The following is a 27449-nucleotide window of genomic DNA, read 5'->3' on the forward strand; positions in this document are numbered from 1 at the left end:
GCAGGTGGGGCCTGGGAGCCTAGACTTCCCCCAAATGATTCTAATGTGCAGCCAGGAGTAAGCGACTAGATCATTCCCACCCATCTGGGGGCCTAGCCGAAGTCCCATTCCTCCAGGAAAGTCTTCCTGAACTTACCCCGTGCAGGTGACTCTCCTCTGAGCACCTCACCCCATGAGCAGTAGTCACCTGATGCTGGTGGCAGCCTGCTCTGCATCAGCGGGAGGTAGCAAACAGAATCCAAGCTTTGCCCGTCACTAGCTGTACGTTGGTTGTTACCGAACCTCTCTGAGACTTACCTTCCTCATCTGCAAAATGGGCCTTAATAACAGTACCTACCTCATAGGCTGATAGGAGACGCTTCCATTGACGGATGCCAACCTCCGGCCCTCCCCCGCCCCATGGCTCCTCTATTTCTAAAAGAACAGGCACTCACAAGCCCGGCCAGTGAACCGTTCCCAGAGACCTCTGTCCCCATTCTCCATCCTGCATGCTGGGAGCGGCCCCTTGGCAAGACGCCTCCTTCCTTACATCCTTCCAGGAGGACTCCTGAGCCTCCAAGGCTGACCTTGCAGGTAGCTGTGAGAAACAATGAGAGGTATGGTCTCCCACGCCTAGAAGATAGTTCCCTTGCCTTAGGATCTGTTCCAGCCAGCCAGGCCGAGCCTGCCCTGGCTGTGGGCTGGCACTGGGCAGTGGGGGAGGTTAACCAGACCTCACGCAGGGTTTCCACTGGTTAGAAAGCACTTCCACAGGTTATGAAGAGTCATCCTTGTGAGACGAGCTCTTCTCTCTGTCTGCCAGACGACTTGCCGAAGGTCACGGTTAGCAAGTTCTAGGGCTAGACAGAGTTGAGAGTGTCAAGAGATTGGGAACAGTACAAATGTCCCAAAATAGGGAAATGATTAAATTCATCACGTACATCCATGTCATGGAACACCATGCCACTATTAAAGTCAGGTCTTCAAATAATTTCAATGATGCGGGGAAAGGTTCATAATAAGTTAATGGAAAACGCAGGACATAGGGTTTGGTCTCCACTCTGTGGTATAGATGTGTTTATTGGCATATATACAAATATACTGCGTGGATATTTGCAACAAGACCAGAAATCCTTCTAAGTTGATCTCGGTTCTCCCCTCACATCAGGCCCCCCTCTCCTGGCCCCCCCTCTCTGGGGTCTCACACATGACGGTGAATAAGGGAAGCATGCTGACCGTCAGTCTGTAGGCTGCGACCGCATCTGTGAATGTCATTCTTGTTAAAAATGACGCCAAGGGGAAGAGTAATCAGAACATCGCCAGTGGGTGGTGTTTATAAAGTTTTTATTTTCTGTTTTCTTAAAAATAACATTTGATTTCCTTTATGCATGTGTGGGGTGTACTTGTTTCCTTAGGCTGAGTAATAGGCAGATAGAGACAACACGAGGCGGGGTCCCCAAGTGGAGGGGGTGCTGGGGGTGAGGGGCTGGGGACACAGGGGAAAGGGAGAGGGTGGGGTGACTCACGGGACGCTTGAGTGCCCATCAATGCACACACACGGTCTAACACTTTGTTTTTCGATTTTTTTAAGACATCTAAAATTACTGAAAGATACGATTTCAGCACTTAAATATACAGACGGAAATCCAAGCACTTGAACACAATTCTTAACTCTAAGCTCAGTTATTGCACATAACACAATTTAAGTAGGCTTCAGGCTATAAAGCAGTTTGCTCTGCTTGGGACTTCCTCGGGATGTCTCCCGTCTCTTTTTGTGCCCCCAGTGTCTCTTCCCTGTGCCCCCCCCCCCCCCGCCAGCCCACAGCCTCACAATGGTGCTGGGTGCCAGTACATTAGCCATTCGTCTTCCCCAAGGGCTGAGGTGAGGCTTTGGTGAAATGGAAGGTTCCGGCGCGGGTCCCATGGACTCCACCCACTCAGAGGTGAAGCTGGAAGCAGACAGAGCTCATGAGAGGCGCGGGGGTGGCCACTGACACCAGGGGGACAGCGTGGGGAAGGAAGTGTGACCACTGACCACATGTTGGTCACAGCACCAGCAGGACAATCGGGGGCAGTCATGATGCCCCATGGTGCCCTCATCAACTTCACCTTCCTCTTCCTCCTTCCTGAGCTCGGGCGCATGCCTCCTTCCCCATCACCCTGAACCCTCTGAGTGGTCTCTCAAGGCACATTTGTTCTCTCCAACTCCAACTCCCCCATCTTAGGTGTTCCTATCTCTCCCAGCGCCCACGGGTGAGGACGCCTGGGGTGGCCAAGGGCAGCTCCAGGGCCAGGCAAGAAACTGCTCTTAAATTTTGACTGAGCTCTTTTCAACAGAGCCCTAACGCCACTGCCCGCCTAACCCAGGGGAGAGAGGATATCCCAGTAGAAGGACATGGGAGGGGCCGGTAGCAGGCAGCTCGGTCAAGGGCATGAATCCGAGGAGCCAAGGAAGGGCCACCTTGCAACCTTGTTCACGAGAAGACCTACAGCTTGTGTGATAAGTCACTTGGAGGCTGTCGACCCACTGGGAACAAGCTGCTTTGTCTAGCTTTGGGGGGCCTCAGTCTCAGAGAGTGGGGTGAAAAGCAGTGTGGGGGCTTCAGAGACAGGGCAAGGCGGGACCCCTGAGTCCCCCCAGGGTCTAGTTCAGCGCCTTTTGCTTTCTTTCTACAACATATTTACAAGGTCATAAGAAACGAGCACAATCAGAAGACCCAGAGACAGAGAGAGCACGTGCCCCGAGGAGGGGAGGGCAACAGTGAGACAGGGGTGCCCCTTCCTCCCCACCCGTCCCCACCCGGGAACGCCCCAGCCTCCTCAACAGCCACGCCCAGCAACAGTTCTGGAAGCCTCAGCTGGGGCAGAGGGAAGAGACAGACTCCATACCTAGCGAGAGCTCTGGGAAGCTTCAAGTAGCTCCGAGTGAGAGAGGGGTGGCCTGCTCAGAGGGCAGAGGGCAGTTCCCTGAACTGAGCCGGGGCCAGAGGGAGAAGGTGGGAGGACAGGGAGGGGGCTAGGGAGACGGGATGCGGGGCGGGGGTGGGGGTGGGGGCTGGCTCTGGAACAGCGTGACACCTTCACGACCAGAATCGTGCTGCTGTGCTGTGGAATGAGAAGCGGGGTTCGTGGGGCTAACTGCAGTTTCACTATTTTCCCCAAGAGAAAACTTGGAAGATGTCGATTCCGGGGTGCAGTAAAAGGGGCAGACTAGGTGAGGTTCTTCCATGAGGTCCGACAGACACAGCAGATGCTGCAGAAGCTGGCAGGCACAGGCTGGAGCCTTGCCCAGGGAGCCATGCCGGGGGGACACCACACCTGCTGCCCGCCCAGCACACAGGCACCCCTCCTCACCTCCCAGGCCCCCAGGGACGGCCCCTAGACTCTCGTACACACACACACACACACACACACACACACACACACACACACACACTGTGCTCACAGCACACAGAAGGGCATGAGAGGCCCAGATCCAGGTTGGAAATTCTTCAACAAAGGTATTAAGGAATTTGCTTCAACAGGGAGAACGGGACAGATTAGAACAAAACATGGTTTCATCATGCCATGGGGCATGGTTTCATCCATCCGGGCTCCCACCTGATACGGAGATTTGGGGGGACAGGGAGGCATGGCTTCAGATTCTGGTTGCCCCAGTCCTATCCCCTCTGACTTCACAACCTCTGAACACTTCAGAGCTCGGAGAAGCCCCTCCACTAGAGCAGCCTCAGGGCACCCTCAGAACGGTCAGAGGGTAACCCCTGGTGCTGGGAGGAGAGGGGATGGAAATGGGCCTGGCGCCTCTGTCTTAAGGAGAGATAGAGAAAAGTCATGGCAAGTGGAACTTTTCTGTGCTTCTCCTTCCCCAGGTCTCAGGAACGACCTTTCCACTGGCCTGGATGGGAGAGGAGCGTTTATTAAGGGGGCAGAGAGGAGGTGGGTGCACACCTGGCCAAGACCCGGCCTCTTCACCTGCTGCCTGATCCTCAGGCTCCCGGAGTGGACCGGGGGCACAACGCCAGGCGGAACCCACCTGTGTAACCACTGCCCACTGCCTCCAAGGGAGCAGCCCAGACCAGGCCCCCACCTGAGGCTCACGGAGAGGGGCCCAGCTGCTCCAGGGTTTGGCTCTCAGGGCTACCCTGCCTCCACTTTTCAGAGCTCCTGCCAGATCTGCAAAGGCAGACTCACCCTGGGCCCCTTTTCCTTCCTCCTCACTCTGCTCCCCGCCCAGCAGCTTGGCGAGGCCACCCCCTGCCCCTGCCTCTCCGCCTCAGCCACCCTCGGTCACTCAGGCTTGGATTAGGAGAGGAGAGTTTCTCCAGGGCCAGGGAACCCGGTGAAGAGAAAGGGGTCACTGTAGTAGGTGGCCCAGCCCACGTCATCTGAGGGTGGCGGGAGTGTCACAGCCAAACTGGCCCAGCCTTAGGAGGACTTCAGACAGCAGACAGCTCCCCGCCCTCCCTCCCCTCTGCAGTGGGGACCCCTAAAAAGCAGGGAGGGAGAGGGCAGGCAAGGGTAGGAGAAGGCAGGGCTGGTTGAGCCAAGATTAGCAATCAAGACAAGGAACCCCAGGTAGGGCAACCCAAGGGTGTCAGGACGGGCCCGAATGGGGCTTGGGACGTGGCAGGAAGCATCTCATTTCATCGATTTTGACCTTGTGGTATACGTGTGTGGATGTGTATTTAAAACCAACAGTAAATGGAAAGAAAACAGCTACAAGGAGGTCTTTGGAGCAGCGGGGACCAAGGACACGTTTGTCGGCGCATGCTACACGCACACACACACACACACATTCACACGTCCTGGCCATACGTGCCACACGCGTGCCATGCACACTCACACACCCAGTCCTCCCCGTTGGAGCCAGGGTCCTTCCACTGTATTTTCTGGATCCATTCATAAGCCGCCCGCTTCTGTCCAGGTCTCTGCTGGCCCGTCTCCCCCAGCCGTCGGCACCCTGGCCTGCCACGGCTCTACCAGATGTAGCCTCCATCGTCCGCCTCGCCCGCCTCGCCCTCCTCCTCCTCGGCCTCCTCGCCTGCTTCCTCTGTCTCCTTCTCCTCCTCGTCCTCCCAGCCGACACCACTCCCAAAGTCCCCTGAGAAGCTCAGGATCTCGTCTGTGAAGTGAACAAGCCGAGGGGCAGGTCAGGACCCCGCCGGCCAGCCCTCCTCCCTGCTGGCGGGTGCCCCACAAGCCCTCCCAGGTGCAGGTCAGAGGGTCCCATGCTGCCGCCCAGCCCTTACCGCAGGCGGGGGTGCCGTGGACGCGCGTGCCTGGCAGCTCCTGGCCCAGCTGGTCCGCACACCAGCATTCACCACTGCTCTGGTCACACTGCGTCTTCTCGTAGTAGCCGTCCTCATCACAGCTCGGGATGAAGACTCCTGAAGGTGACAGGGCCCGGCAGGGTCAGAGCAGATGCGCTGGGGTGTGAGCTCTTTGGAGAGGTGGCCCTGGAGCCCTGGGCGTGAGCGGCAAGGGTCCAGACCCCACCAGAGCCCAGCCGCCCCAGGTACCAGCCACCCGACAAGGCCGGACGTCCAGGGCGGGACGCCCAGCATTTCTTCTGGCTCGACTCACGGGGGCCGAGAAAACCCGCCTCCCTGATGTCACAGTGCTCAACACCCCCTATATCCTGCAACAGCTCCTCTAGCCTGGCTGTCCTCTCCGGCAGTGCCCAGGCTTCTCCCCTCAGCCTCAGGGCCCACCCATTTTCCCTCAGGCTCTAGAAGTGCGCCTCCTCTGTCCACTCAACAGACTTCTTCTGAGAGCACCGACCCAGACAGAGACTCTGCCCCTTGGGGCATGCGGGTGAGACCCATGTAGAAATGACCATTCCAGGAACCACAGGATGGGCACCTGGAGGCCCAGCGAGCACGCTCGGGGAACACAGACCAGAGAGGGGTGCTGCCAGCAGGAAAGAGCGTGGCTTCCTGGAGGAAGTAGCACTGACACCCGTCCCCAAAGGCCACTGGGCTCTCGGTCAACAAGGCTTCGTGGGGTGGTTCCAGCACTTGGTCCCATGGGCACTGATGCCATGGGCCCAATTAACTATGGGGCCCCAAGGGATCTGCCCCTTGGCCCTCTGTCCCCTCAGCCACCACCATCCTCCTGTGGGGGCACCTTTCTCACTGTTTCCCAAGATCCTTGAGCTTTTCCCCACCCTGGGCTGGCTCATTCTCATCCCTCAGGTCTTCCTTTGAAGACCGGCTCCCCACAGAGGTCTTTGCAGATCCCCAGGCTAATTTCTACCCACTGTGCTCTCCCTTGGCACCATACTTCTGCAAGCTACAGTCGGTAGTGCTATCTTTTTGGTGTGTCAATTGTGTGTTGTTTTCCCAAGTAACCTGTGTGCTTTATGAGGCCAGGGACCAAGTCTGTTTTGCCCGTCACCTGGGCCAGGTCTACTGCTGTCTCTCTAGGGCTGGCGCCTAAGTATTTGCTGCCTACGTGAACATCTGCTATGGACGGGGCTCATCTGAGTTTTGCACATACCCCTGCTGAAATGAATTGAACCTTCTGTATCCCACCCTCCAGCTCCAGAATGTATGGGCACAAAATTAGTGCTTAAAACACACTTATTGAGGGGCTGGTTGGGAGACCCTGTCCCACCACGAGGATAAGAACAGGAAGGGAGTTCCCTTTCCTGTCTTCCTAGGCCAGGGCCTCCTCTGGGCTCAATGTCTTCCATAATACCCAGGAGCTGGAGTCCCTGCACCTCAGGGGGTCCCTGGGGCGGCCCTCCCCTGCCTCCTTCTCTGAGCCCAGCTGAACCCCCTCACCTGGCTTCTTCCTGGAAGCTTCCTGGATCTGGATGCGCTCCAGCTCCTCCAGGCAGGGAGGCTCTGTGGGGAGAAAAGCAGCCTCTGCTGGGGGCCATCCCATGGTGCTCGTGGGACTCACGAGAGGCCCCCAAGGCTTAGAAGCCCAGGCAGGAGGCTCTACAAGATGAAAATACCCAGGCTTTGATTTGGGGAAGCCCCACAGTGGTAGTGGAATGCACTGATCCCTCTAAGGTCCTGAAAACTGACAAAGGGGCTCTTCGGTATAAAAAAAAAAAAGCATGGAGACTCCAACTGGGGGAGGCCATTCCCTGGCTGTGGCATGGGCCATGGTGCCCCAAGAGGCCCGGGGTTCTCTGAGGATGCTGGGAACTCATGGGATCAGGGTGCAGGATTCAGAAGAGGAGGTGGAAGGCACAGATTCCCCAAAGGGAAAGGCCCAAGGTTAAACAGAAGCCTGAGAATAACAGCAGCCAAATCTAACTTGCCTGTGACATTGAGAAGTCCCTAGCCCTTCCCAACTAGAGGCCTGGCTGGTTGTAAAATGAGATCATTCTCTGCCTCCTACCCAAGGAGGCTGCTGTATAGGACCGACAGAGTGAGTTTCCCAGGCCTGGAAGGTGAATGTGCTGGGGCAAAGAGCAGGAAGACTGGGCAGGAGGGCCACTAAAAGTGATCGAGGCACTTCACTCTGGCAGATGGATTTGTGATTTACACGGTGCTCTGCACGCAGATTTTCTCCATTCACCCTCACAACAGTCTCCTAGAGCTGATGAAGAAACTGAATTTGGAAAGATTCAGTGACTGGCCCAGAGTCCCAAACCGGCCTATGGTGGAGCCCTAGTGGAAGGCTTGGCCTCAGGCCGTGGATGCTGAACTCCCACCAACCAGGCAGAACACCAGAGGCAGAGCACCAGGGCCTTCCCTACCTCCGGGCCAGCAGGTCAGCCAACCCGTTGGAACCTCAGTTTCCCCATTGGTGATGGTTGCCACTTGGCCTCGGTGACCTCTAAGCACATGTCCAGCTCTGGTTCCGAATATATAAACCTAGCAAATGATGTCCTATCTCTAAGGCTGATGGTCACCTACACGATCACAGATTGGGAGCAAATAATGTGAGACACTCCCAGAAGTGGAACCACTAAAGAAGCCAATATGGCTTCAGCTTTAGGATCCATCAGTTCCCTCCAAGGCCCCGAGGAGGCTTGGAAATTTGACATTTGTAGTTTTTACTTTCCCAAAGGGCATGTGCTCCAGGACCCACAAAATCCGGATCACCGAGGAGCTTGACAAGGAATGGAGTTAAAGCATTGGTTTCCCGGGCTCTGACAGACATGGCACTGGAGGGAGCAGGAGGCAGGTGAGCTGGAAGGGGGGCAGGGGGCCGGGGCCAGCGAGGCGCCACACTCACTCTCCCTCCAGAAGCAGAAGCACCACTCAGCGGTGGAGACACGGCCGTCCTTGTAGGTGTCGCAGGAATTGAAGAAGGGACGGATGCAGACCTCGTACTTGTCCAGGTTGATGGCCGCCAGCTCTGTCTGGTCCAGGAAGAGGTCTGCACTGGTGTCCAGCTTGGAGAACATCCAGCCAATGGAATCCTTGCAGCTGGCCCCCAGGCTCTTGTCCAGCCCTGGGGAGAAGGCCACGGTTAGGTCACGCTCAAGGTAAGCCATTTCATCCATCTGTCCACCCATCCCTTCTCCATCTATTCAGGGGAAGGGTCAGGGCAGCTCAGATTGTAACCGTGGGAGTGAGACACTCAAGAAAGGCGAAGGTCAGTCCCCCTGCCTCTACACAGGACTATACCTGAGCTATTCATAACCCTGTTTGGGGAGCCCTTCAGGGAAGAGAATTTCCCGCCTTCCCGTGGCTACCCATTTCAGGGTTTGGGATCCTTCCACACTCGTCGAGAAGTTCTTCCTATTCGCTAACCTGAACCCCTCCTGCCAAGTTGCAGCCTACCTCCCCTTGTTCCAGGGTTAGGCCCTTTTTGAGGCTCAGGGTCTGGCAGGAGGTAGCACAAGGTAGGCTGGCTCAATGCACCCCTGCCTCCCCATTGCCCTCCCCCCTCCCAGGCACAGCAAGAAGCTTCTGTACTACCGGCCAGGCTGGCCCCGCTGCTGGCAGAGCCATTTTGCTTGGCGTTCTCATGAAGGAGCTGGAACCAGTCCCGCAGCCGGTCCCCCAGGTCAGCCAGGTCTTGACCTGTGCAGGTCTCTGTAGTCGGTAGGAGGGGGAGAAACGGGCAGGGGTGAAGGTGGGGGCGAAGCACAGCACGATCTCACTTTGGGATGCTGCCCGACAGGCCAGAGGCTGCGCAGTGGTCAAGGGGGAAGGGGAGAAATCACCCCTCATCTTCCTCCCCACTGCAGTCCCTGGCACTGAGAACACACAGCACCTGCTCCCTATACCTGAGCCCCAAGCGCCCCAGCCCCGCAGGTCCCTGTTTTTGCCACTTCTCCCTTCCTGCTCTGGCCATCCCTGAGCCCTGAAGGAGACGTCCCAGGAGACGCTGGCAGTGAGGCCTCCCCCAGCCTGGCTGTGGCCCAGCACTCTTCATTACCTGGCTTGCCATCGGTGGTGGACGGGGAGGTCTGCTCTGTGGGGCAGGGGCAGGGGCCCTCGCATCTCACGGTCAGCTGCTTGCTGCTCAGGCAGGCCTGCTGCTCCAGCTTACACTGCACGGGAAGAAAGGTCAGGCTGCGTGATGGCGGGGCTCACCCGTGGGTCCTTGTAGCTGGGGGTCCTTCCAGCCTACCAGGCAGCCACAGCTGCCTTCCCCATTTTTGACAGGAGGGACAGTCCCCATGAATAGCTAGCCCTGCTGGTCCCTCTGGGAAGCCACAGGTCCACAGTGTGAGGGGGCTGAAGGCCCTGGAAGGGGCCTCCCAGGGATTCAAAGGCTCCCATGAACCCTGGTCTGCACTAGCTTAATCTCTCTACACAGTTATCTTTCCCAGGACACCAGTCTCCCCGTACCCCCAACCCCGTCCCCTCACACCCCTCTATTTAGCTGCCTGTTGCCACTGCCTCCTTGCCTTCTGGCCTGTCTTCCTTCTCACCACAGTCCCTTAGTTCCTGGGGAACTGACTGCTGGCCCCTCCCTCAATGGTCTTTGCACAGTTACCTCCGGGGGGCTTTGCTCAGCTCTGGACAAAAGCTGCCAGCTATCTGCTAACATCTGCTAATTCCCCCGGCCTTTACTAAAAACCCTCTGCCACAGCTGTTTGCTGAAGCCAGCCTCGGAGAGGGTCGCATCCACTCCTGGCCCTGAAAGTGTTTTCCTTTGTCGTGTCTGGCTTATCCCCGTGAGATGATGGCTACTAAGAAGCGGTCATAGTGTTTTAGATTCTCTCCCAGCTCCGCGAGGGAGGAATTCTGTCTCTCGTGCTCAGCAGAGAACATGGAAGCTCAGAGAGGCCCAGTAATGTGTCCAAGGCCGTGGGGCTGGGATGCAAGCCTGACGTCCTGATGATCTCTCCCTCCTTACTATTTACCGCCATGACCCTCAGACCACAGCTTCCTGCCCAAATCTTGCTCTGTCCTTGGGCTGTGCAACAGCACTCTTGTCCTCCACCCCCTCCCTCTGTCAGCTCACTGGGATCCTTTGTATCCCTCCCGCCTCCTCAGTGTACCTTCTGCCCTCAGCCTCTGGCTTATTCTCTCTCTCTTCCTTCTCCTCTCCCGGCGGCCTCACCCCTCCCCAGCTTCAATCAGCACCCATAGCGCGTGACTCTTAAATCTGCATCTCACCCCAAAAGGGTTCCTAAGCCCAAGAACCCAACCCTGGCTGACAGTGCCCTCCAAAAACCAAGCAACTACCACCTCCTGGTCCCTAGCAGAAGCAGTCACGGCGAGCACCTGCATTTCTATGGTACTTTAAAGTTTATAAGATGCTTTCACAAAGGTCTCATTTAACCCACATAGAAATCCTGTAAGGTAGGGATCCATTCCCCCCCCCCCCCCCCCCACCAACCGTCGCCACTCCCTCCCACAGGGTTGTCTCATGGAGGATTATTTCCTCCTGCCCCAGAGTGCCTGGTGCTTGCTAGTGAACACCATGCCCTCCAGGTGGGAATATGCCTGTGGTAAGATCCATCCGTCACCCCTGACGACTGGATGACACATCTCCTTCGTTCCAGAGCCCTGGGTACTTTCTTGAGGACCTCACCTCACTTACTCTGACTTGCAGTTACTTGACCACTTATGTCCTCCAAGCCCCACTGCCTACCTGCATCTGCCTAAGGCCAGGGGCAGGGTCTGGCTGGGACTCTCAGGCAGCCCTAGCCCAGGGCTCAGGTGACCCTTCTATGGTCAGCCACACTTAATGCACCGACCAAGCACTTCCGGCTCTGTTTCAGCACCGGGAGCCCCAGAGGAGGCCCTGGTCGAGTCGTCCTCTCTGCTCCCTGTGGCTTCAGGTGTAACCCCCCACCCCCACCCCCACACCCGGGGCCTGGGGTCCTCACCACTGAGCTGTAAGTGTGGCCGTCAGAGCCGCAGACGGAGGCGAGCGGGGCCATGTGACAGGGCTTACAGATGGTGTCTTTGTTTCCAGGGAGCTTCAGGGCAGGTTGCTTGATCCTACAGGAGGACAGGGGTGGAGAAGGCACAGGGATGGAGGCAAAAATGAGAGAGGGACACGCAAAGGGAAGGTTCGAGAGACCGGTTCTAACAAGAAGCTAGCCCTTGCAATCTGTAGCACATGTGGCCTCCTCCCTGCCCCGGCCCACCCTCCCCGTCACCCCCAGCTAGACCCTCCTCCCGCTTATAAGGGTGGAGCCAACCGGGCAGGGGACAGACCCCCGGCTTCCCCTTTCCTGTGGTCACTGAGTCCAACAGGGCCTTCAGGCAGCAACCCCAGGGCCGACTGCAAGATTTATCAGAGGTTGCAAACTGATGGCCCACAGGCCACGTCTAGCCCATAGATTTGTTTTGTTTGGCCACCAAGGGTTCTGTCTTTGAGTTGTTCACCAACATTTACAAACTCTTCTATGAAAGAGTTCACATAGAAACCGGGATTCCTGGAGAAAGGGGAGGGAAATGGGACCTTTTCCAGGGGTCTTGGATCCTGGCAGGTGTTGTCCTTGGGACAGAGCTAATACCTTTCCCTCCTCTGCAAGCCTCAGAAGCTACAACCGTAAATATTTCATTAAGTCATTGCATGTCAGAGCTGGAAGGAATCTTAAGCCATCTGGACCAACCTACTTGTCTTATGGATGTGGACACTGAGTCCCAGAGAAGAGATAAGACTTTCCCTGAGTCCCACACTGCTTGGTGATTGATCTCATACAGTGTGGTGGTTTTAAAATATGTCCACAGGTTATTTGACACTCTCCCTTCAAAAGATGGAGTCTAATTCCCTTCCCCTAGAGACTCACTCCTGATAAAGAGAAGTAGCAGAAGTAACAGTGCATGATTTCTGAGACTAGATCATAAGTGACATTGTGGCTTCCTCCTTGTTCTCTCTCTCTTTTACATGCCTCACTTAGGGAAGCCGGCTGCCACGTTGTGAGAACACTCAAGCATCCTTATGGAGAGGTCCGTATGACTAGAACCAATAGGCACGCGAGCAAGCTTGGAAGTGGATCCTCCAGCCCCAATCCAGCCTTCAGATGATGCAGCCCCAGCCAGCATCTTGACTGTACCTCATGACAGACCCTGAGCCAGAACCACCCAACAGAACCATTTTTAGATTCTTGACCCTAAGAAACCATGTGAGATAATACATTTGTTGTCTTAAGCACTAGGTTTTGGGGAAGTTTGTTTTGCAGCAATAGATAATTTACCACATAGGAGACAATCGGGCAAGCCCTTGCTATTTAAGCAATGCCCCAAGAACCGCCACCTCCCCAAGCCCCTCACCTGTGCTCCAGCTTCTTGCGGCTGATGCACATGGCCCGCTGGTAGCCCTGGGCAATGCACACCTTGTGACGGCTGCACTTGACCTTCTGGCAGGGGTCCTTGGTGGTGTCTAGGGCTGCAAGGACACAGGGCCAGAATATAGGTCACCTAGAAATCAATGCCAGAAAGCCCAGGGACCCCAGCCCCACTTCTGAGCTGGGAAGCTCCTCTCTCCAGTAGTCCTGATAACCAGAGCTCCTCAGCTCAACTGCCATCAGGGCCTGGATGCCACAGAACCCGCAAGGCCATGGTCGGGATGTGCCCTCTTATCTTCAGGAGTATCAGTCATATTCCCTCACCTGGGAGGGGCACATTACCTTCATCTCCTTGCTGATTGTCCTCCCAGCTCTTGATGTAGTCATCCTAAGGAAGGACACAGGGGTAAGGAAGAAGGGAAGGGCTAAGATTTACATCCTAGAGGCGAGGCTCAACTCCAGGGCCAAGAGGGAAGAGGGCTGGGACACTGCTCCCCCAAGCTAATTGCTGTCACCCCAGGGGCTGCCCAGACCCAGGCCCTGCTAGCTGCCTCTCCCAGAATTGTATCCCCCCAAACCCATTTCCAGAATCCCTCCGGCCTCTCCCTTATATTCTTTACCCCTCCATCCCATGCTGGGTGGTGCAGGGAGAGGGTGCGAGGGAAAGGAGAGGAGGGTGGGGTGCAGGGCTGCAGAGAGACCACAGAGAGACTCTGGGGGGTACTTACTTCTACTTCCTGGGGATCCGGAAGCAGCAGCAGCAGATCACGGGAAATGGAGCAGGAGGAGAGAAGGGGAGATGGGGATTTTAGTGTGATGCCCACCCTTAGACCATGTGGTCCCAGTGCGCTCAGGCCTCATCATGTGACCGTGGGTGCTGGGCAATGGTCTTTGATTACTATACAGTTCTCTAAGCTCTATGGCCTTCAATTGGAGGACAGTATTCCTATGTCTTCACTACAGGGAGCTTAAGGCCTGGGCCCACTCAGGGCTGCCTTTAGGACCACTAGAGGTGAGGCTTTGAAAGGGCAAGGCCCCATCTCTCCATTGCCCTGGCCTGACCATCAGACAGATGTCTAAGGGACCCATAGTGCCCAGGACCAGTGATTCTCACAACTGTGCCCTAAGTGTCCCAGAAATGCCACTCTCTCCCTCAGCCAGGGTCTTTCCCTTGGTAGTCCCCTCCCCTGCCACCAGCCACCATGTGAGTGGGGCAAGAGGGAGGGCCTCTCTTCCACTGCACAGAGACTGTTTTCACTCAAGTTCTGACTTTCCTGTAGTGTTTAGATGGTGCACTGAGAGAAAGGGGGGCTGTGGTCCTTCCCGATGTCAATGTTTTCCTTGGTTACCCTGGTCCAGCTGCAAATCCTCAGATTCCAGGGTCCTGATAAAGCCCTCTGACGTCATCTGGCCGAGCCCCCTCTATTTGCAGGAGAGGTTGGACGGCCCAGAGACAGGACATGAACCATCCCAGATCCCATTGTCTTAGAACCCAGGTCTTCTGCACCTAGCACAGACCTCTCTTTTGGCTACAGCACACAGTCTCCAAGACCTAAGGCACAGGGAGATAGCCCCTCACTCTGCTCCAGCCACAAGGGCCTCCCTGGGCCCACGGATCCTACTGTGGCCAAGGCAGAGCAGCTCCCGCCCGGCCTAAGCTCACTGGCACAAAATCCCCAACTCCTTTCGGTTTCCCCACTAGCCCCTGTGGGGCAGAGGCAGCTGCTGAAACCAGCAAACAGCTCCCAAGGCACTCCTGGTGGAAGCTCCGGCAGGCAGGTGGGGAGACGGCTTCTTGGGACCGCAGGCTGGCAACATCACGGAGCCAGCTGCTGGCCTCCTCTGGATGGGGCTCTGGAGCTGGGGGGCGAAGGGGCATGAGAAGCCACGTGCAGCCGCACCCTTCATCCTGAGTCCCATCCACCCAAAGATCAGAGTTGTGCAGGGATGGAAGACAGAGGCCACGCTGCAGGGTGGGGGTGCGGGTGGGGAGGGGCCAGACCCTTGGCAGGCCTGGAGAAGAGGGCATGGGGTTCCCGCACTAGAGGGCAGCTACATGGAGGCAGCAACAAGCACCCACAAGTGCTTTGAAAGCCCCAGGGCTTTGAGGCCACTGACTCTGGAAGCTGCCAAGCATCAGGGCACCGGGCAGGGGCGAGGGCCCTTACCGACATGGCCTCCTGGGCGAAGGCCAGGAAGGGGCCGGGGCCAAGTGTATGCCTGTGTATGTGCTTCTGCACACGCATGTGCATTCACGAGGGCCCTGGGTGCACGCGTGCGCACTCGCAGGCACACATTTGTAGCGTGTGTATGTGCTGGTGTGCAGGTCCCGTCTGTGAGCGTGTGTTCGCAGGCACACACGTGTAGGTAACAGCGCATGCTGGGTGTGCAAGGAAACAAGGACACTTCGAGGCAGCTCACCCAATGCCAGATGGTTTTTATCCAGAAACGAGGTTAACAAAGCCCACTTCTGTGAGCAGCCCCCAGTTTTCCCACTTGGGTGCCAAGGCCCTCCCTCGGGCTTGGCCCTCCTGCCTCTTCCACACAGACAGAGAAGGCGAGGGGGGGGCTGGGGGGAAGGGGAGGGAGAGAGACCAGCAGACCTCTCCCCACGAGGGCCTGGCTGTGCTAGCTCTGTGCTACCTGTATTGCCTTCATGGGTGTTTCTGTGCATTTTTGTCCATCTCCTCTGTACCCTTCTCTCTCTCCGTACCCTTCACTCTGCCTGTTCCTGCCCGCCGCCCATGTCTCAGCAGCCTTCGCTCCCAGGAGAGTGGGAGCCGCCAGCCAGAGAGGGGGATGAGAAAGAGAGAGGGCCCCAGGGTCACACAGTCCCCATACTTCCCTTAGCAGCACACCCTGGGCAAGCGCCTTGACCTTTAGGAGCCCAGCACCCATCTCCTAGGACCACTCAGAGATTAAAGATGGTGTCTGAGGGGCGCTCGGTGTCCAGAAAGCACTCAACTAATAAAAGCTGTTACAGCAGAACAAGAGACCAAGGACTCTGGGCAGAGGAGCAGAAAAGGAGCAGGGAGAGGTCCCATGAGGAGCCCCTGCAAGTGAGGAGACAGAGCTCTCCCCCCAGCCCCCAGGGACAGCAGAGACCAGTGGAGTGTGAGGAGAATCACCCTGGGGCATCCCTTGGGGAACGGTGATGGGGTCCTGTGGGTGGCACAGGGGCAGAGCCCAGGGATATACTCAGGGGACCCTGAGGTTGGGTGTGGGCTGGCACAATCTATATGCTGAAAAGGAGGTGTTTGTTGGTAAGTGTGAATAATGCCTTTCAGTGCAATGGTGTCTATTTATGGCACCCAAGTGGGCTTATTAGCAGTTGTGACAAATGGCCTCATAAAGGCACTAGGGTCGTCTCAGGAAACAGGGGGCCTGGTGCTGTCCCGGCTTTGCTGCTGATCTATCATGTCCTCCCCTGAGAAACAAGGATTCCGAAGAGCCCCTGCCCAGTGCTCTGGAGCGAGGGCCAGGCCAGAGGGAAGGTGGGTCCTGGGCTGAGATCCACATTTCTGGGCAAAGGAAGAGCACATCTATTTTACCCGGTTGATTTCAGCAGCCGTGACCACCCCTGCGCCCAGCGGTGCTCAGCACAGAGCAGGCCTGTGGAAGAACTTTTGGAATGTACAAGTGCACCACGACTTGTATTTCATGGTGCTTTCAAATTACGTCCTCTCCAAATAGTTTCATGTAACTGTCTTCCTTCTACCCTCACGATCCTGGGAAACCGGCAGGACCAATAGGATCAACCCCATTAAAAAGGAGGAAACTGAGGCCCAGGGAGGCAGGGCAGCCAGCCAAGGGCCAGAAGACAGAGGAACAGCCGAGTCAGGACCTCTCGGACGACCCGACGTGCGTAGGCGAGGCCTCGCTCACTGAGAGAGGAACAGTCTTGCACTGAGAAGGGGGTGCAGAAGAGGTGGGGAGGCCTTTGGGCTCGGAGACTGCTCTAAGCTTGGCTCCCTGAGCATCCTCGGGGTTAAGGGTCCTCCTCTGTGCCATGTGGGTCTCAGCAATGGCTGCGCATCAGAACCACCTTCCGAACATGTTAAAAGGCCCGTATGGGTGGGCTGGCTCTGGTAGAGCCCTCACTGGTGCTGAGCAGCTCTCCGAGGTAGGGTCCTTCCAGCTCTGCACGTTGGGTCTAATGCTGTCCTCATCTCCTCTGGCGTTGTCGCCCGTAACATAGGGCCTCGGGGAGGAAAAAGAGCAGCTACTCCCTCCCTCTGAAGGCGCCACACACAAAGCAGATGCTCAGTGCGCCAGGCACAGGCTGACTCACGGGAACCCGGGCTCTGCGCCTTCTCCCGTGGCGTGCACATCACGGCACCCTCGCCAAGTTTACAAGAGCAAGGCAAAGGCCATGCTTATCATCTGCACATCCTGTCCACCCCACCCGCTGTCTCCAGCCTGCCTTCCTCCCCACCATGCCCCTGTCCCACCTTGCCAACCCCAGCCTCAGTCGCTGCCACGTCCCCGGCGGGTCTCCCACTGTTTGTCCTCGACACGGCCACAGCAACAGGGGTCCTTCCAGACACAATTCTGACCACATCTCTCCCTCCTTAAAACTCTTCACTGAATGTATACTTCGTTCTCATTTTGAAAAAAAATCCTAAAGGTTAGTAGGTAAAAAGGATTCGTAGCAAAACGTTAACACGGTTTGCTCTGGGGGATAGGAATACAAAGGATTTTGGCATCTTTCTGCTTTTTTCCAAGTTTCCAAAATTTCTACAATGTGAACATGTTTTACTTTTTTTTTTCTTTTTCACTTAAAAACATTAAAAACAATGTTTATTTATTTTTGAGACAGAGAGAGACAGGGCATGAGCGGGGAAGGGGCCGAGGGAGGGAGATACAGAATCTGAAACAGGCTCCAGGCTCTGAGCTGTCAGCACAGAGCCCGACGCGGGGCTCGAACCCACGAACCGTGAGATCATGACCTGAGCTGAAGTCAGACGCTCGACCGACTGAGCCACCCGGGCGCCCCAAAACATTTTTTTTTTAAGTAGGCTTCACACCCAGTTTGGGGCTTAAACTCATGACCCTGAGATTAAGACCTAAGCTGAGATCAAGAGATGGAATGCCTTGGGGCACCTGGGTGGCTCAGTTGGATAAGCGTCTGACTTCAGCTCAGGTCATGATTTGAGCCCCGTGTCAGGCTCTGTGCTGACAGCTCAGAGCCTGAAGCCTGCTTCAGATTCTGTGTCTCCCTTTCTCTCTCTCTCTTTCTCTGCTCCTCTCTCTTAAAAATAAATAAACATTTAAAAGTTTTTTTAATAAAAAAAGAGATGGAATGCTTAACTGACTTTGCCACCCAAGTGCCCCACTTTTTTCTTTTTAATTTAATTTTTTTTTTTTAATTTTTTATGTAAGCTCTATGCCCAATGTGGAGCTTGAACTCACAGTCCCGAAATCAAGAGTCACATGTTCAACCAACTGAGCCAGCCAGGCACCCCAGTGAACATGTTTTACTTTCTAATGAAGGGAAAAAACTACAATAAATACTGTATTTAAAAATCCTCACCGTTCCCGGTCACCTACAGAAGAAAGCCTTCTCTCGATCTGTTCCTGGCTACGCCAGCCCCATGTCCTTTCAGCCGATGCTTCAAGCATGGCCCGACCTCGGCATAGCCTCCTTCCCCAAGTGGGATGTGTGTTTGCATCCGCCCCCAGGATTTCTATTCTTCTTTCAAAGCCCGACTCGGCCATCATCTTCCCTAACCTGGCCCCATAGCTAGTTTTCCTTCGGGCCAACTGCAGCTGGTACAGTTACACCAAGGGATGCCCTTGCTTCTGCCTTATTTAGATGGCCAGTTCCTTGAGGGCAGACACCTTATAAAAGTCATCTGTCTATGCCCAGCACCTAGCACATAGTAAAAATACTGCTAATAACAGCTAATATCTTTTCAGCAATTACCACTTGGCAGGCATTGTGCTAAGCACCTTATATCATCGGCTCAGGTACTTACTCGTTCCAACAACCCTGAGAGAAAATTACTATTATTATCCCTGTTTCTAGACGATAAAATCGAGGCTTGGAGAGGTTAAGTGACTTACGCAGGATCCCATATCAATTGCACAGCAGGGTACTGGCACCCCTCCCACCACCCCCCAGAACTGGGATTCCAGAATCCATGCCCCTAACCAGGACTCCATACCGCTCCGTAAACCCATAAACTTCAGCAGGTGAGGAAAGTCCCAGGCCAGGCCCAATCCCAGCTCATGGATGGTTCCTCCCACCACACCAGCTCCGCTTCAACCCCTAGATGGGGAGTCCTGTAGCCAGAGGAGGGGCTGGCAAGGGTGGGGAGAGACACCTGGACCCAGTCTTCTTCAGGCGCTTCCCACAAACCCCTTCATAAGCCCCCGGTTCTGCTGGTTTGGAGCTAACCCATCTCCTGCTTTGATCTCTGCGGCTCAGCTCGGTTGCCATGGAGACAGGGCCCACTGTGCCAAGCTGGGGGAGAGCTGGTGGTATGTGCGCAGGCCTAGCCGGGCTTAGGGGGCGCATGCTGGGTGTTTCCAAGCGCTGTTTACTTCCTGTCATTTTAATTAGCACCCAAATCACCCGCTCACTTCACAGCTTGAATTAACCCAATCTCTCCCAGCCTCTCCATCTGGTGAGGGAGACAGGACACAACAGTGAATGTAGCAGAAGAAGAGCAGCCCCCGGGGCCCCGATGTATTGGGCTAAAAAGCACCTGGGCAAATCTCCACCTGTCTCTTTGCATCAGAGTGTGATGGGGAGCCTGACGCCCCCCCCCCCCCCAACGTGGAATCAGGGCACTGGGCTCCCGCCTGGCCTTGCCTCTGACTGCCAGCAAGACAGCCTGCTGGAATACTGCCCTCCCCGTAGCCCACCTCTGTGTCCGTAAAATGGGCAGGCTCCCTTGCCTTCCACCCTGAGCTGCAGGGGGACCCAGTGCAACGTCTCAGAGGACTTCAGAAACTGCGGAGCACTGCACTTTCAAAAGCCACGAAACAGGACCACTGAAGCCAGGGTTCCAGTGGGAGTGGAGGGGGGCAGAGGTGCTTTTGGGTCTCACGGTCACAGGGGGGGCCTCAAATATAGACTTTGGATATTGTCACCAAACGAGGCAGAGGCACAGAGGCACACGAACAGGACAGAAAGATGTTCATCGTGAGACTTTAAACACAGCACAACTTCTGTAACCTTGTTAGGGCATTTCTTCATTTTTTAATAGATCAAGAACCTCTAAAAATGTAAGTGGGCCAGGCCCCTCTCAACCTCCAAAAGGCCCGGTGCCCAGCACTATTTTTGCCTCATTCCTCAGGCAAGGGAGCCTCCGATGAAGCCCAGTCCCCAGGAGAAGGCCCGGGGTGGGGGGGGGGGGGGGGGCCGTTGTGGCTGGGGCCTCCTCCCACCGCCCCCCACCCCTACAAATAGCCAGAGGATCACTGAGTGAGGGACCCAGAAAGGAGTGAGGAGGGGCCCAGTGCGGGCTATCTAGGCTCCTTCTCAGCCGAATACCGACTCCTGCGTCACATACCCAGGCAGGAGGCATCTTGAGGGGGCAGTGCCTGCCCTGTGGAGGCTGTGAAAACAGGAGCAGTCATTAAATATTTGTTCCTCTCTCAGAGGGAGTGGCAGGGGCTACGTATTCGGCCTGAGCAAACAGAAGGAGACAGGCATCTGTGAGACTCTCGGCCTCCACCCCTTCTCCCCTTGGAGGAATTTCCTTGCAGGGCCAAAATGTGCTTATCACTCCCAGCATGCCAAGGGCTCCACCTGGCCGCAGGTATGCAAGCACCCCTGCCCGCACTCCACGGGCTTGACCTCTCCACTGCTCTGGGCATCACAGCCACACCCCCGCCCTTGGGTTTCTGGTTCTAGGCGGCAGCCCCAGGGGTCCATAAAGGGCAGAGAGGACAGGGGCGGGGTGCAAGGGAGAGGGGGTTGGAAATTCTATTCTGAGCTGCCTCAAGACCTCGATTTCCCTTCTGGAACATGAGTGGAGACAGGATTTACTCCCCGAGGAAACACAGGCATGGTGTGAGGAAAGAACACGGGGCTGAGAGGGGAGAAGGGTTCTCAGGTGCCTGCACCTCTCTGGGTCTGCGTCTCCATCTGTAAAATGTGGGAGCTTGTGCTTTAGAGCCACTGAGGCTCCATGGTTCTGCTCCCCCAGCTCTTCCAAGCTGAGAGCTCTGAGAATAGAGGGGAAAGAGCCTGAAGCTCAGACTCCTACAAGGGAACAAGGGAGCAGGGGAAGAGCCAGAGGGTGTCCTTCAGGTAGAGGTAAGACACTGGCCAGGCCTGGCTTATCCTTCTAGCTGAGTGAAGCCTTGACATCTTTTCTGATGTCAGGGAAGAGAGCTGGGGGGGGGGGGGGGGGCAGGAGGCCCTGCCGAGGGGAACCTGTGCCCTGCCTGCGAGAGTCCTGTGCTTAGCTGCTCCCGGGTCTGACAGGTGGATGGACTGCTCTGGAGGCATACTGAGGATGGGGAGGAGGCTGAAAGGGCGAGGCTGGCATCAGCCAGGTCCAGGCCCACAGACACAGGGGCTGAAGGACAATCTTCCTTCAAGGCATCATGCACTCCCTTCTCCTCCAAATGAATCATTGGAGAGTCAGGGTGCCAGGGTTCTAGTTGGACTGCCTCAACCTTCCAGGGTCCAGAAAGAGGAAGAGAGCTCCCCAGATAAGCAACATGGCTCAGCCCGGAGCCCCAGCACCCACCATGCTGCTACCCAGAGAGGACGGTGAGGAGGGTGGCTCACAGGACGAGTTAGCTGAGATCCTTTCTGGCACATTCCACAATGCATACATCTACACTGAGCACCTACTGTGTGCACAGCCCCCCGGAGGACAGGGGGGTAAGGTGTGCAAGTAGTCTGTCCCCAGATGCTGCCCTCAGGAGTTTAACCGTGAGAGGAACGTGATCAACACACATTAAAAAGGCTGGCGGGAGGACTTTTGAGATACAAGCCCACAGTGGAGGTGATATCGCGAGGCAGTGCCAACATGTGCCAAATGAATTTATGACCAATAAATACCGTGGGAAGCCTGAGGAAGGGGCTATGCCCACAAATGAACTCTGGCTGAGCCCTTAGGAGCTAAGAGGCTGTCGCATGTCAAGAACCACAGCACCCCACAGCCTGTAGGTGGGCCTAGGTCTGCCCACCAAGGTGAGGTACGGCGGTGTATCCAGGCCTAGGCCTAGGCATACAGTTTCCCTGTTTACAGCCCAAAGAAGACCCATGTTATACCTGCAGGGAAACATACACAGGGGCGTAGGACTACCTCCTGGTATTTGCCCCAAGATATCATTAAGGCCCCATTTCTCAGGTTTCTCTGTCTCTGGCTAATGCAAACCCTACCCTGCTCTGGTCACAGATACTTCCTCTGGAGCAAAGAGAAAATCCCTTCCCTCAACCCAAAGACTGTGCTGCCCAGCTAGTGGGAGGGGCGGAGGGGGGTGGGTGGGGTACGTCTTCGGGTGAAGGGGCTGTTGACTGACTCTGGTGCCACCCTCCTAGAGCCAAAGAATGATAAGAGCTCTGTAGATGCTTCTGTTAGCCAGCCCATTAAACCAATGGGAAAATCAAGGGCTAGAAACGGGAAGGAGCTCTCGCAAGGTCACAAAGCTAGTTCTGTCCTCCCATGAGGAAGACAGGCTGAGTGTTCTCCCTGGGCCCTTGGGGCAGGATAGCACTCTTCTGCTCCTCTAGACAGACTTCTGACCTTCTGGAGAATGGGAGGGGGTGGTGTTGATCTTCCACCCTCTTTAGCCTCCCTGGAAGATGAGAGGACCATACGACAGCCTCTCCAGGCAAAGAGTGCTCTCCTCTCCCTCTCTTCCCAAGGCTTGGAGCCCCGCCGGGTGTTCAAGTGCCCCTCACCATGCTGACGCGGCTCTAGGAGATGCCAGCCCCTCCAGTTGGGAGACGATTCAAAATCAGAATGCGGAAGGAGGCCAGGAAAGGACCTACCCTCCCATCCCCAAATCCCAATTATGGAATCCATTCTGACCCAGTTTGGGGTTCTTCTCACACACCCACACTTATTCACAAACACCTGTGCAGCTCATTCCCACACTTGCATCGATTTAGGTGTATGGAGTGGGGAGAGGGGAGGGGTGGTGATAAGGGAGCCCCTTTGTGGCTAAAACCTGTTACTGGCTTACTTGGTGGTCATAAAACTGTGAGAATCATGAGTAACCAGCAGGCATGACTTCCCCGAGCCAGCTCCCAGGATCAGGTGAAGCCCCTGGCACAGGGTTGGTGCTCAGATCTGCGGCGGCGAACGAGTGAGTGAGTGAGCATACATCAAAGTCTTTCTCATGGGGACGGGGGCACAGAAATGATGATCCATCTGGCAGTTTTCGACGGGGCTGGAGAGTGCCTGAAACAGGTGCCCTGCAGCCCTCTGACAAGATGCCTCCATGCTTACACATTCGTTTTAGCCTCCCAGCCTGAACCAAAGCTCAGAGAGGGGATGGGACGGACCTGGCATCATTTGGCCAGCCAGTGGCAGCGTCAGAACCTGAACCCGGGCTTTCCAACTCCCAGGCCAGAGCTCTCCTAGCATACTGCACTCCTGCCTCTCCTGGATAGAGAGCGGCCTTTCGGGTCTCGCTAGGTCATGGGGTGGGGAGCAGGCTGGTGGCAGCCTACTGAAGACACTGAGGGCTTTGCCCCCCTCTTCCTAGGAGGAGCGGCTCCAGCCCAGGGCAACCTTGAAGGCTCACAGGGCACAAACTAGGGGAGACTTCTTTCTTCCCATTTTTCACTAAGGGTTAGGCCTAGAGTTTCCCTAAAAGCAGATTTTAATCAGATGACCTGGATTCAAATCCCAGCTCTACCACTTACCAGCTATTCAACCCCTGGGTAAGTTACATTCCTTAACTTCTCTGTGCAGGGGGCGTTTCTTCAACCATAGAATGGGTGCATCACAAAGAAATGATAAATAGCTCACGGGTTGTTGAGGGGCACGAGAGGCAATGCAGATCAAGTGTTTACTGCAGGGACTGGCAGATGTAAGCACTCACCACAATCGGTGATTCAAGGTATGTTAGTTAACTGCATGCCTCCTGGGGGCCGAGCACTGTGCTAGACGCCCATAAATATCATTAAAGTTTAATGGAGGTGGAGTACAAAGTAGAGAAGAGCCAAGAAGAAAAAGAACACTCAGTGCTGCCCAGCCAGGCTCTTGGAGCCCGCCGGGAAGAATGCTGTGTAATGGGCCTGCCTCCTCTCACGTGTCCATCTCTATCTATGAGGCCTTGGATGCTCTATTCCGAGACCTGTAGTCAAATCCCACCCAGTTCTGCAGGGAGGGAATCTGGAGATAATAGCACTGGGGAGCAAGCCTCTGAAAAGCCCAGGCCTGCCTAGGGTAGAGCACAGCTAGATCCCAACCTCCTCCTCTCCTCTGGCATGACGTTCTCTCCTCCCTGGCAGCAAGGCACCGGGCATTAGAGGAAATCTACCCAAGCACAGGATGCGAGAGCCCTGCACCCACTGGAGGCGAGGATTACTCTGCTGGTAAATCCTGCCTCCCTATAATCCTAGCGCTCAGAGAAAGAATGCGAAACTGAACTCCCTTCTAACCAGCTCAGGCCAATTCTATGTTGCAGCAACTGCCCACGCTTTCTTCCTCTTCTTCATCCTCCTGACCTCTTCCATGTGATTCCCTGAGTCTTCTCCCCTCAGTTCAGTCAACAGCATTTAATGAGACCTGTCCCTCACCTTCCGTACTGACTCCTCCATCCTATTCCCCAACAACATTCCACTCCTCCCGCTTGCTTCCCTTCTACTGAGGGAAAACGGGGCGGGGGGGGGGGGCTGCGCCATTTTGTGGTTATGAACTAGGTTCTGGTTCGACCTGGCGATGCCAGGATCCTTTGAGGATCCAAGGGGCATATTTTCAGGAAAGCTGGCCTGATGAAAGGTATATAAAGCCCTATGTTACTGTGAACAACTAGAGGGCCTTCAGGCTTTAGAGTATGAAGCGGGGCCTCTACTAACAGAGGAGGGATGAGAAGAGTCTATAGTGGTGGCACAGTCCCTGTGGAAGGTCTGAGCACTGCACAACTCCAGGGGGAGCCATTCATACTGTGGCACCTCTAGAGTTGTGCAATGCAGTGGCTCTGAGCTAGCAGCCTCCTGCCCTTCTGCAGAAGCTGCCAGTGGAACTCCAGAGCCAGACCCTCCTGCCCAGCTTTCTTTGTCCTCCTCTCCCTGATTCTGTCTTCCCAAAGCCAAGGCTACCTTAAAAGGTGTTTTAGAGGACATTATAAAAGCCTGAGGCCACCCAAATTAATACATGCCCTAAAGCTTTCCATGGACCCTATGGGGTCAGGTCCTGCAGAATTTCAAATCTGCTGCCTTTCCTGTGATAAGCATTGGAGGAAGGAGGCAGTGATTGGCACCAGTACAGGGAGACAGGTGGGCAGCCTTGTGTCAGGGGGCCAAGCAGTCAGTCATTTATCCTCACCTACAGAGTTGGCTATTGGAAGCAGGTGGAGGAAGGGAGATGGGGAGGCATCTTTATTTTTACACCTTTACTGTTCTGATTAAGCATTTATTTTCCCTCTGACCTTCACCAGTCTCACTTTGGAAGATCAAACAGCCAGCGAGTCAGAGGGAGGCCTGGACCGGTGACACGTGGATTTGGGATGGACCAGCCTGCGGCCGCCCCCTCGCTGCTGCTGTCGCCGCCGTGGTGCTGCTTCCCAGGCAGCGGCAGGCGGTTGCAGCTAATCTGTGCTGGGCCTGCAGGGGCCTCGGAAAAGCCCTCGCTGAGGGTCCTGCCTCCCTTGGCTGGATCAGCCGTAGGAGGGGCAAACTGCCTGCTCTGGGGTCCCTGGCCACTCTGCCCCAGCACCTGGCTGAATGCGATTCTTTCTGATGAATTACAACCTACCCTAGACTTTGAAGAGAAACTGGCACTTCTCTCACCATAACAAAAAAATCCTTATCTCTGCCTCTTTCCATCATTTGGCTGGAGATCATATGAAGCATGTGTGTTTTAAACACATTTCTAAGGAACTTCTGGACACGCACAATTTAAGAGAAGATGAGAAAGGTCACCGGTGTGGTCAGTGTTGTACCAGGTGGGTCTGATGAGGGAATGTGGCAAATGAAAAGCAAGAACCGGGGTCATATTAGAGGCATCTGAGAGCACTTGGTGGCCAGGACCAGCGTTCTCCTCTGGTGCATCTGCATCCGGGCCCATCCTCCACCTCACACCCCGCCCCCCCTTCTCTGGGTCCCAGCCACGCCCTCTGCTCTCCGCCCCCGCCCCCCTCTCCCCAACTTCCCCCTTCTGGGAACGCAGCCTCTGGTTTCCCCTCCGATCTACAGGTGCCCGTAAACAAAGTGCTGCAGCAACGCCAGCGCCAGCGAGTCCGCAGCCGCCTCCCCAACCCCCACCAGGCTAAGTTCGGCCCAAGGTTAAGCCAGGGTTCGGGCAGGCGTCCGCGAAGAGACCCCAGACCCAGCTCTTGCGCCCTCCCCTCTGGTTTTTCAAGGCCACCGGGCTCCGCAGTCTTCCCTCTGGATGGGAGCCGCTACCTACTCTGGGCCCGGCTCCCCCACGAAAGGTTGGTCCTGGAAAACCAGCCTCCATGAGTTCGCGCCACCCTGCATGGGGACCCCAGACCTGGCTCTGGTGGCCACCCAAAGGTGGGCTCGGCTGTTTTCGACTGCTGTCACCCGCCCCCAGTCATGGACACGCCTTTCACCATGTCGCCTAATGAGGATTGCTAGGACCCCCCCCGCGCCCCCCCACCCCAACTCAAAGCCCCAACCAAGGGCTCTCTCCCCTCTGTCCTCCCTCCCCCAAAGCCCAAGGTGGGAACAGAGGGCACTCGCACAAGATGATGCTACCTTCCCGGCCGCACCCAGACCTGCCCCTTCTGCAGTGCCCCGTATGTGGAGCCTGCAGCATCCACCCGGCTGGGGGCAGGCCTGGGGGCCTCCTTTTTTTTGCCACCAAAAAAAAAAAAAAAAAAAAAAAAAGGAGCTGGTCGGGGGTTCAGCCGCAGCCGGGGCCCCCACCCTCCCGTCCTGCACCCCCATTGCATTCCGCGCCCCTCTCCGCGCCCGGCCTGCAGTGGAGACAGCGTCTGGAGCGCGGGCCCCTGGAGCAACTCCTTGCCCAGGACTCGCCCTGGGTGGTTGTGGGGCTTGGGGTCCGGGCCCGGGGGCCTCGGGGAGGGGGCGCCGAGCCGTCCCGGCGACGGCCGGAGGGAGCCGGGTGGGTGCACGTTGTTTACTCTCGGTGCGGTCAGCCGCCCGGGCTGCGGAGCGGGTCGCTGCGACGTGCAGCCGCCGCTCCGGCGCCCGGGGCTCTGCTCCGAGCCTTCCTTCCCAGACCCGCGCCCCCGGCCCTCGCGGCCCTGCAGACTTACGTCTCGGAAGCGGTTCCAGTGCTTGATCTTGCCGCTGTACTGCGAGATGGACGACAGCCATTGCTCGTCCTCCATGAAATTGCCGGGGGTCTCGCCCTCCTTGAGCCCTTTGGCGTCGCCTTCCGCCAGGGCGGCCGCGGCGAGGAGCAGCAGCGGCAGCACCAGCCGCCCGCAGCCCGGGGCGCGCATCGTGGTCAGGGTCGGACCTCGGGGGGGCGGGGGGGGTCTTGACTTCTGCAGTATTTTAATGTCCTTCCTCCCACCCCGCGGTCGGAGAAGCAAACGCCGTCGTCTTCTTCCGCCCTCCTCCTGCGGTCTGACTCCGGTGACAGACGGATAGTGGGTCGCGGCTGAAATGTGACCTGGTTAGGAGATGCACTTGTCTGAAAAAGCCCAGCGCTGGACGCGGAGAGGGAGAGAA

At 56.3% G+C, this 27449-nt stretch overlaps 1 protein-coding gene across 1 annotated transcript; it reads right to left on the bottom strand.

Annotated features, from left to right (window-relative positions):
* Nucleotides 1-1306: 1306 nt before the first annotated feature.
* SPOCK2 (SPARC (osteonectin), cwcv and kazal like domains proteoglycan 2) lies at nt 1307-27244 on the bottom strand. The gene is made up of 11 exons (XM_040485317.1): nt 27029-27244; nt 21912-21918; nt 12986-13033; nt 12630-12744; nt 11234-11348; nt 9328-9442; nt 8865-8981; nt 8176-8394; nt 6765-6827; nt 5229-5366; nt 1307-5101 (listed from the first exon to the last, which is right to left on the bottom strand). The coding sequence occupies exons 1-11, from the start codon at nt 27215-27217 to the stop codon at nt 4956-4958; spliced, it is 1272 nt and encodes a 423-aa protein (XP_040341251.1). The 5' UTR covers nt 27218-27244; the 3' UTR covers nt 1307-4955.
* Nucleotides 27245-27449: the final 205 nt, after the last annotated feature.

The sequence above is a fragment of the Herpailurus yagouaroundi genome, unplaced genomic scaffold (genome assembly GCF_014898765.1).
Source record: "Herpailurus yagouaroundi ecotype Mexico unplaced genomic scaffold, PumYag 163, whole genome shotgun sequence".
Classification (NCBI taxonomy): Eukaryota; Metazoa; Chordata; class Mammalia; order Carnivora; family Felidae; genus Herpailurus; species Herpailurus yagouaroundi.

What these genes read in the sequence shown, in the direction of transcription:
- SPOCK2 (XM_040485317.1), bottom strand. Translation starts at nt 27,217, where the DNA reads ATGCGCGCCCCGGGCTGCGGGCGGCTGGTGCTGCCGCTGCTGCTCCTC. An exon ending in CACCACCGATGGCAAGCCAG is followed by an intron (nt 8,982 to 9,327) that starts GTAATGAAGAGT and finishes TACCGACTACAG; the next exon opens with AGACCTGCACAGGTCAAGAC. An exon ending in CCACGGCACCCCCGCCTGCG is followed by an intron (nt 5,102 to 5,228) that starts GTAAGGGCTGGG and finishes TTCACTTCACAG; the next exon opens with ACGAGATCCTGAGCTTCTCA.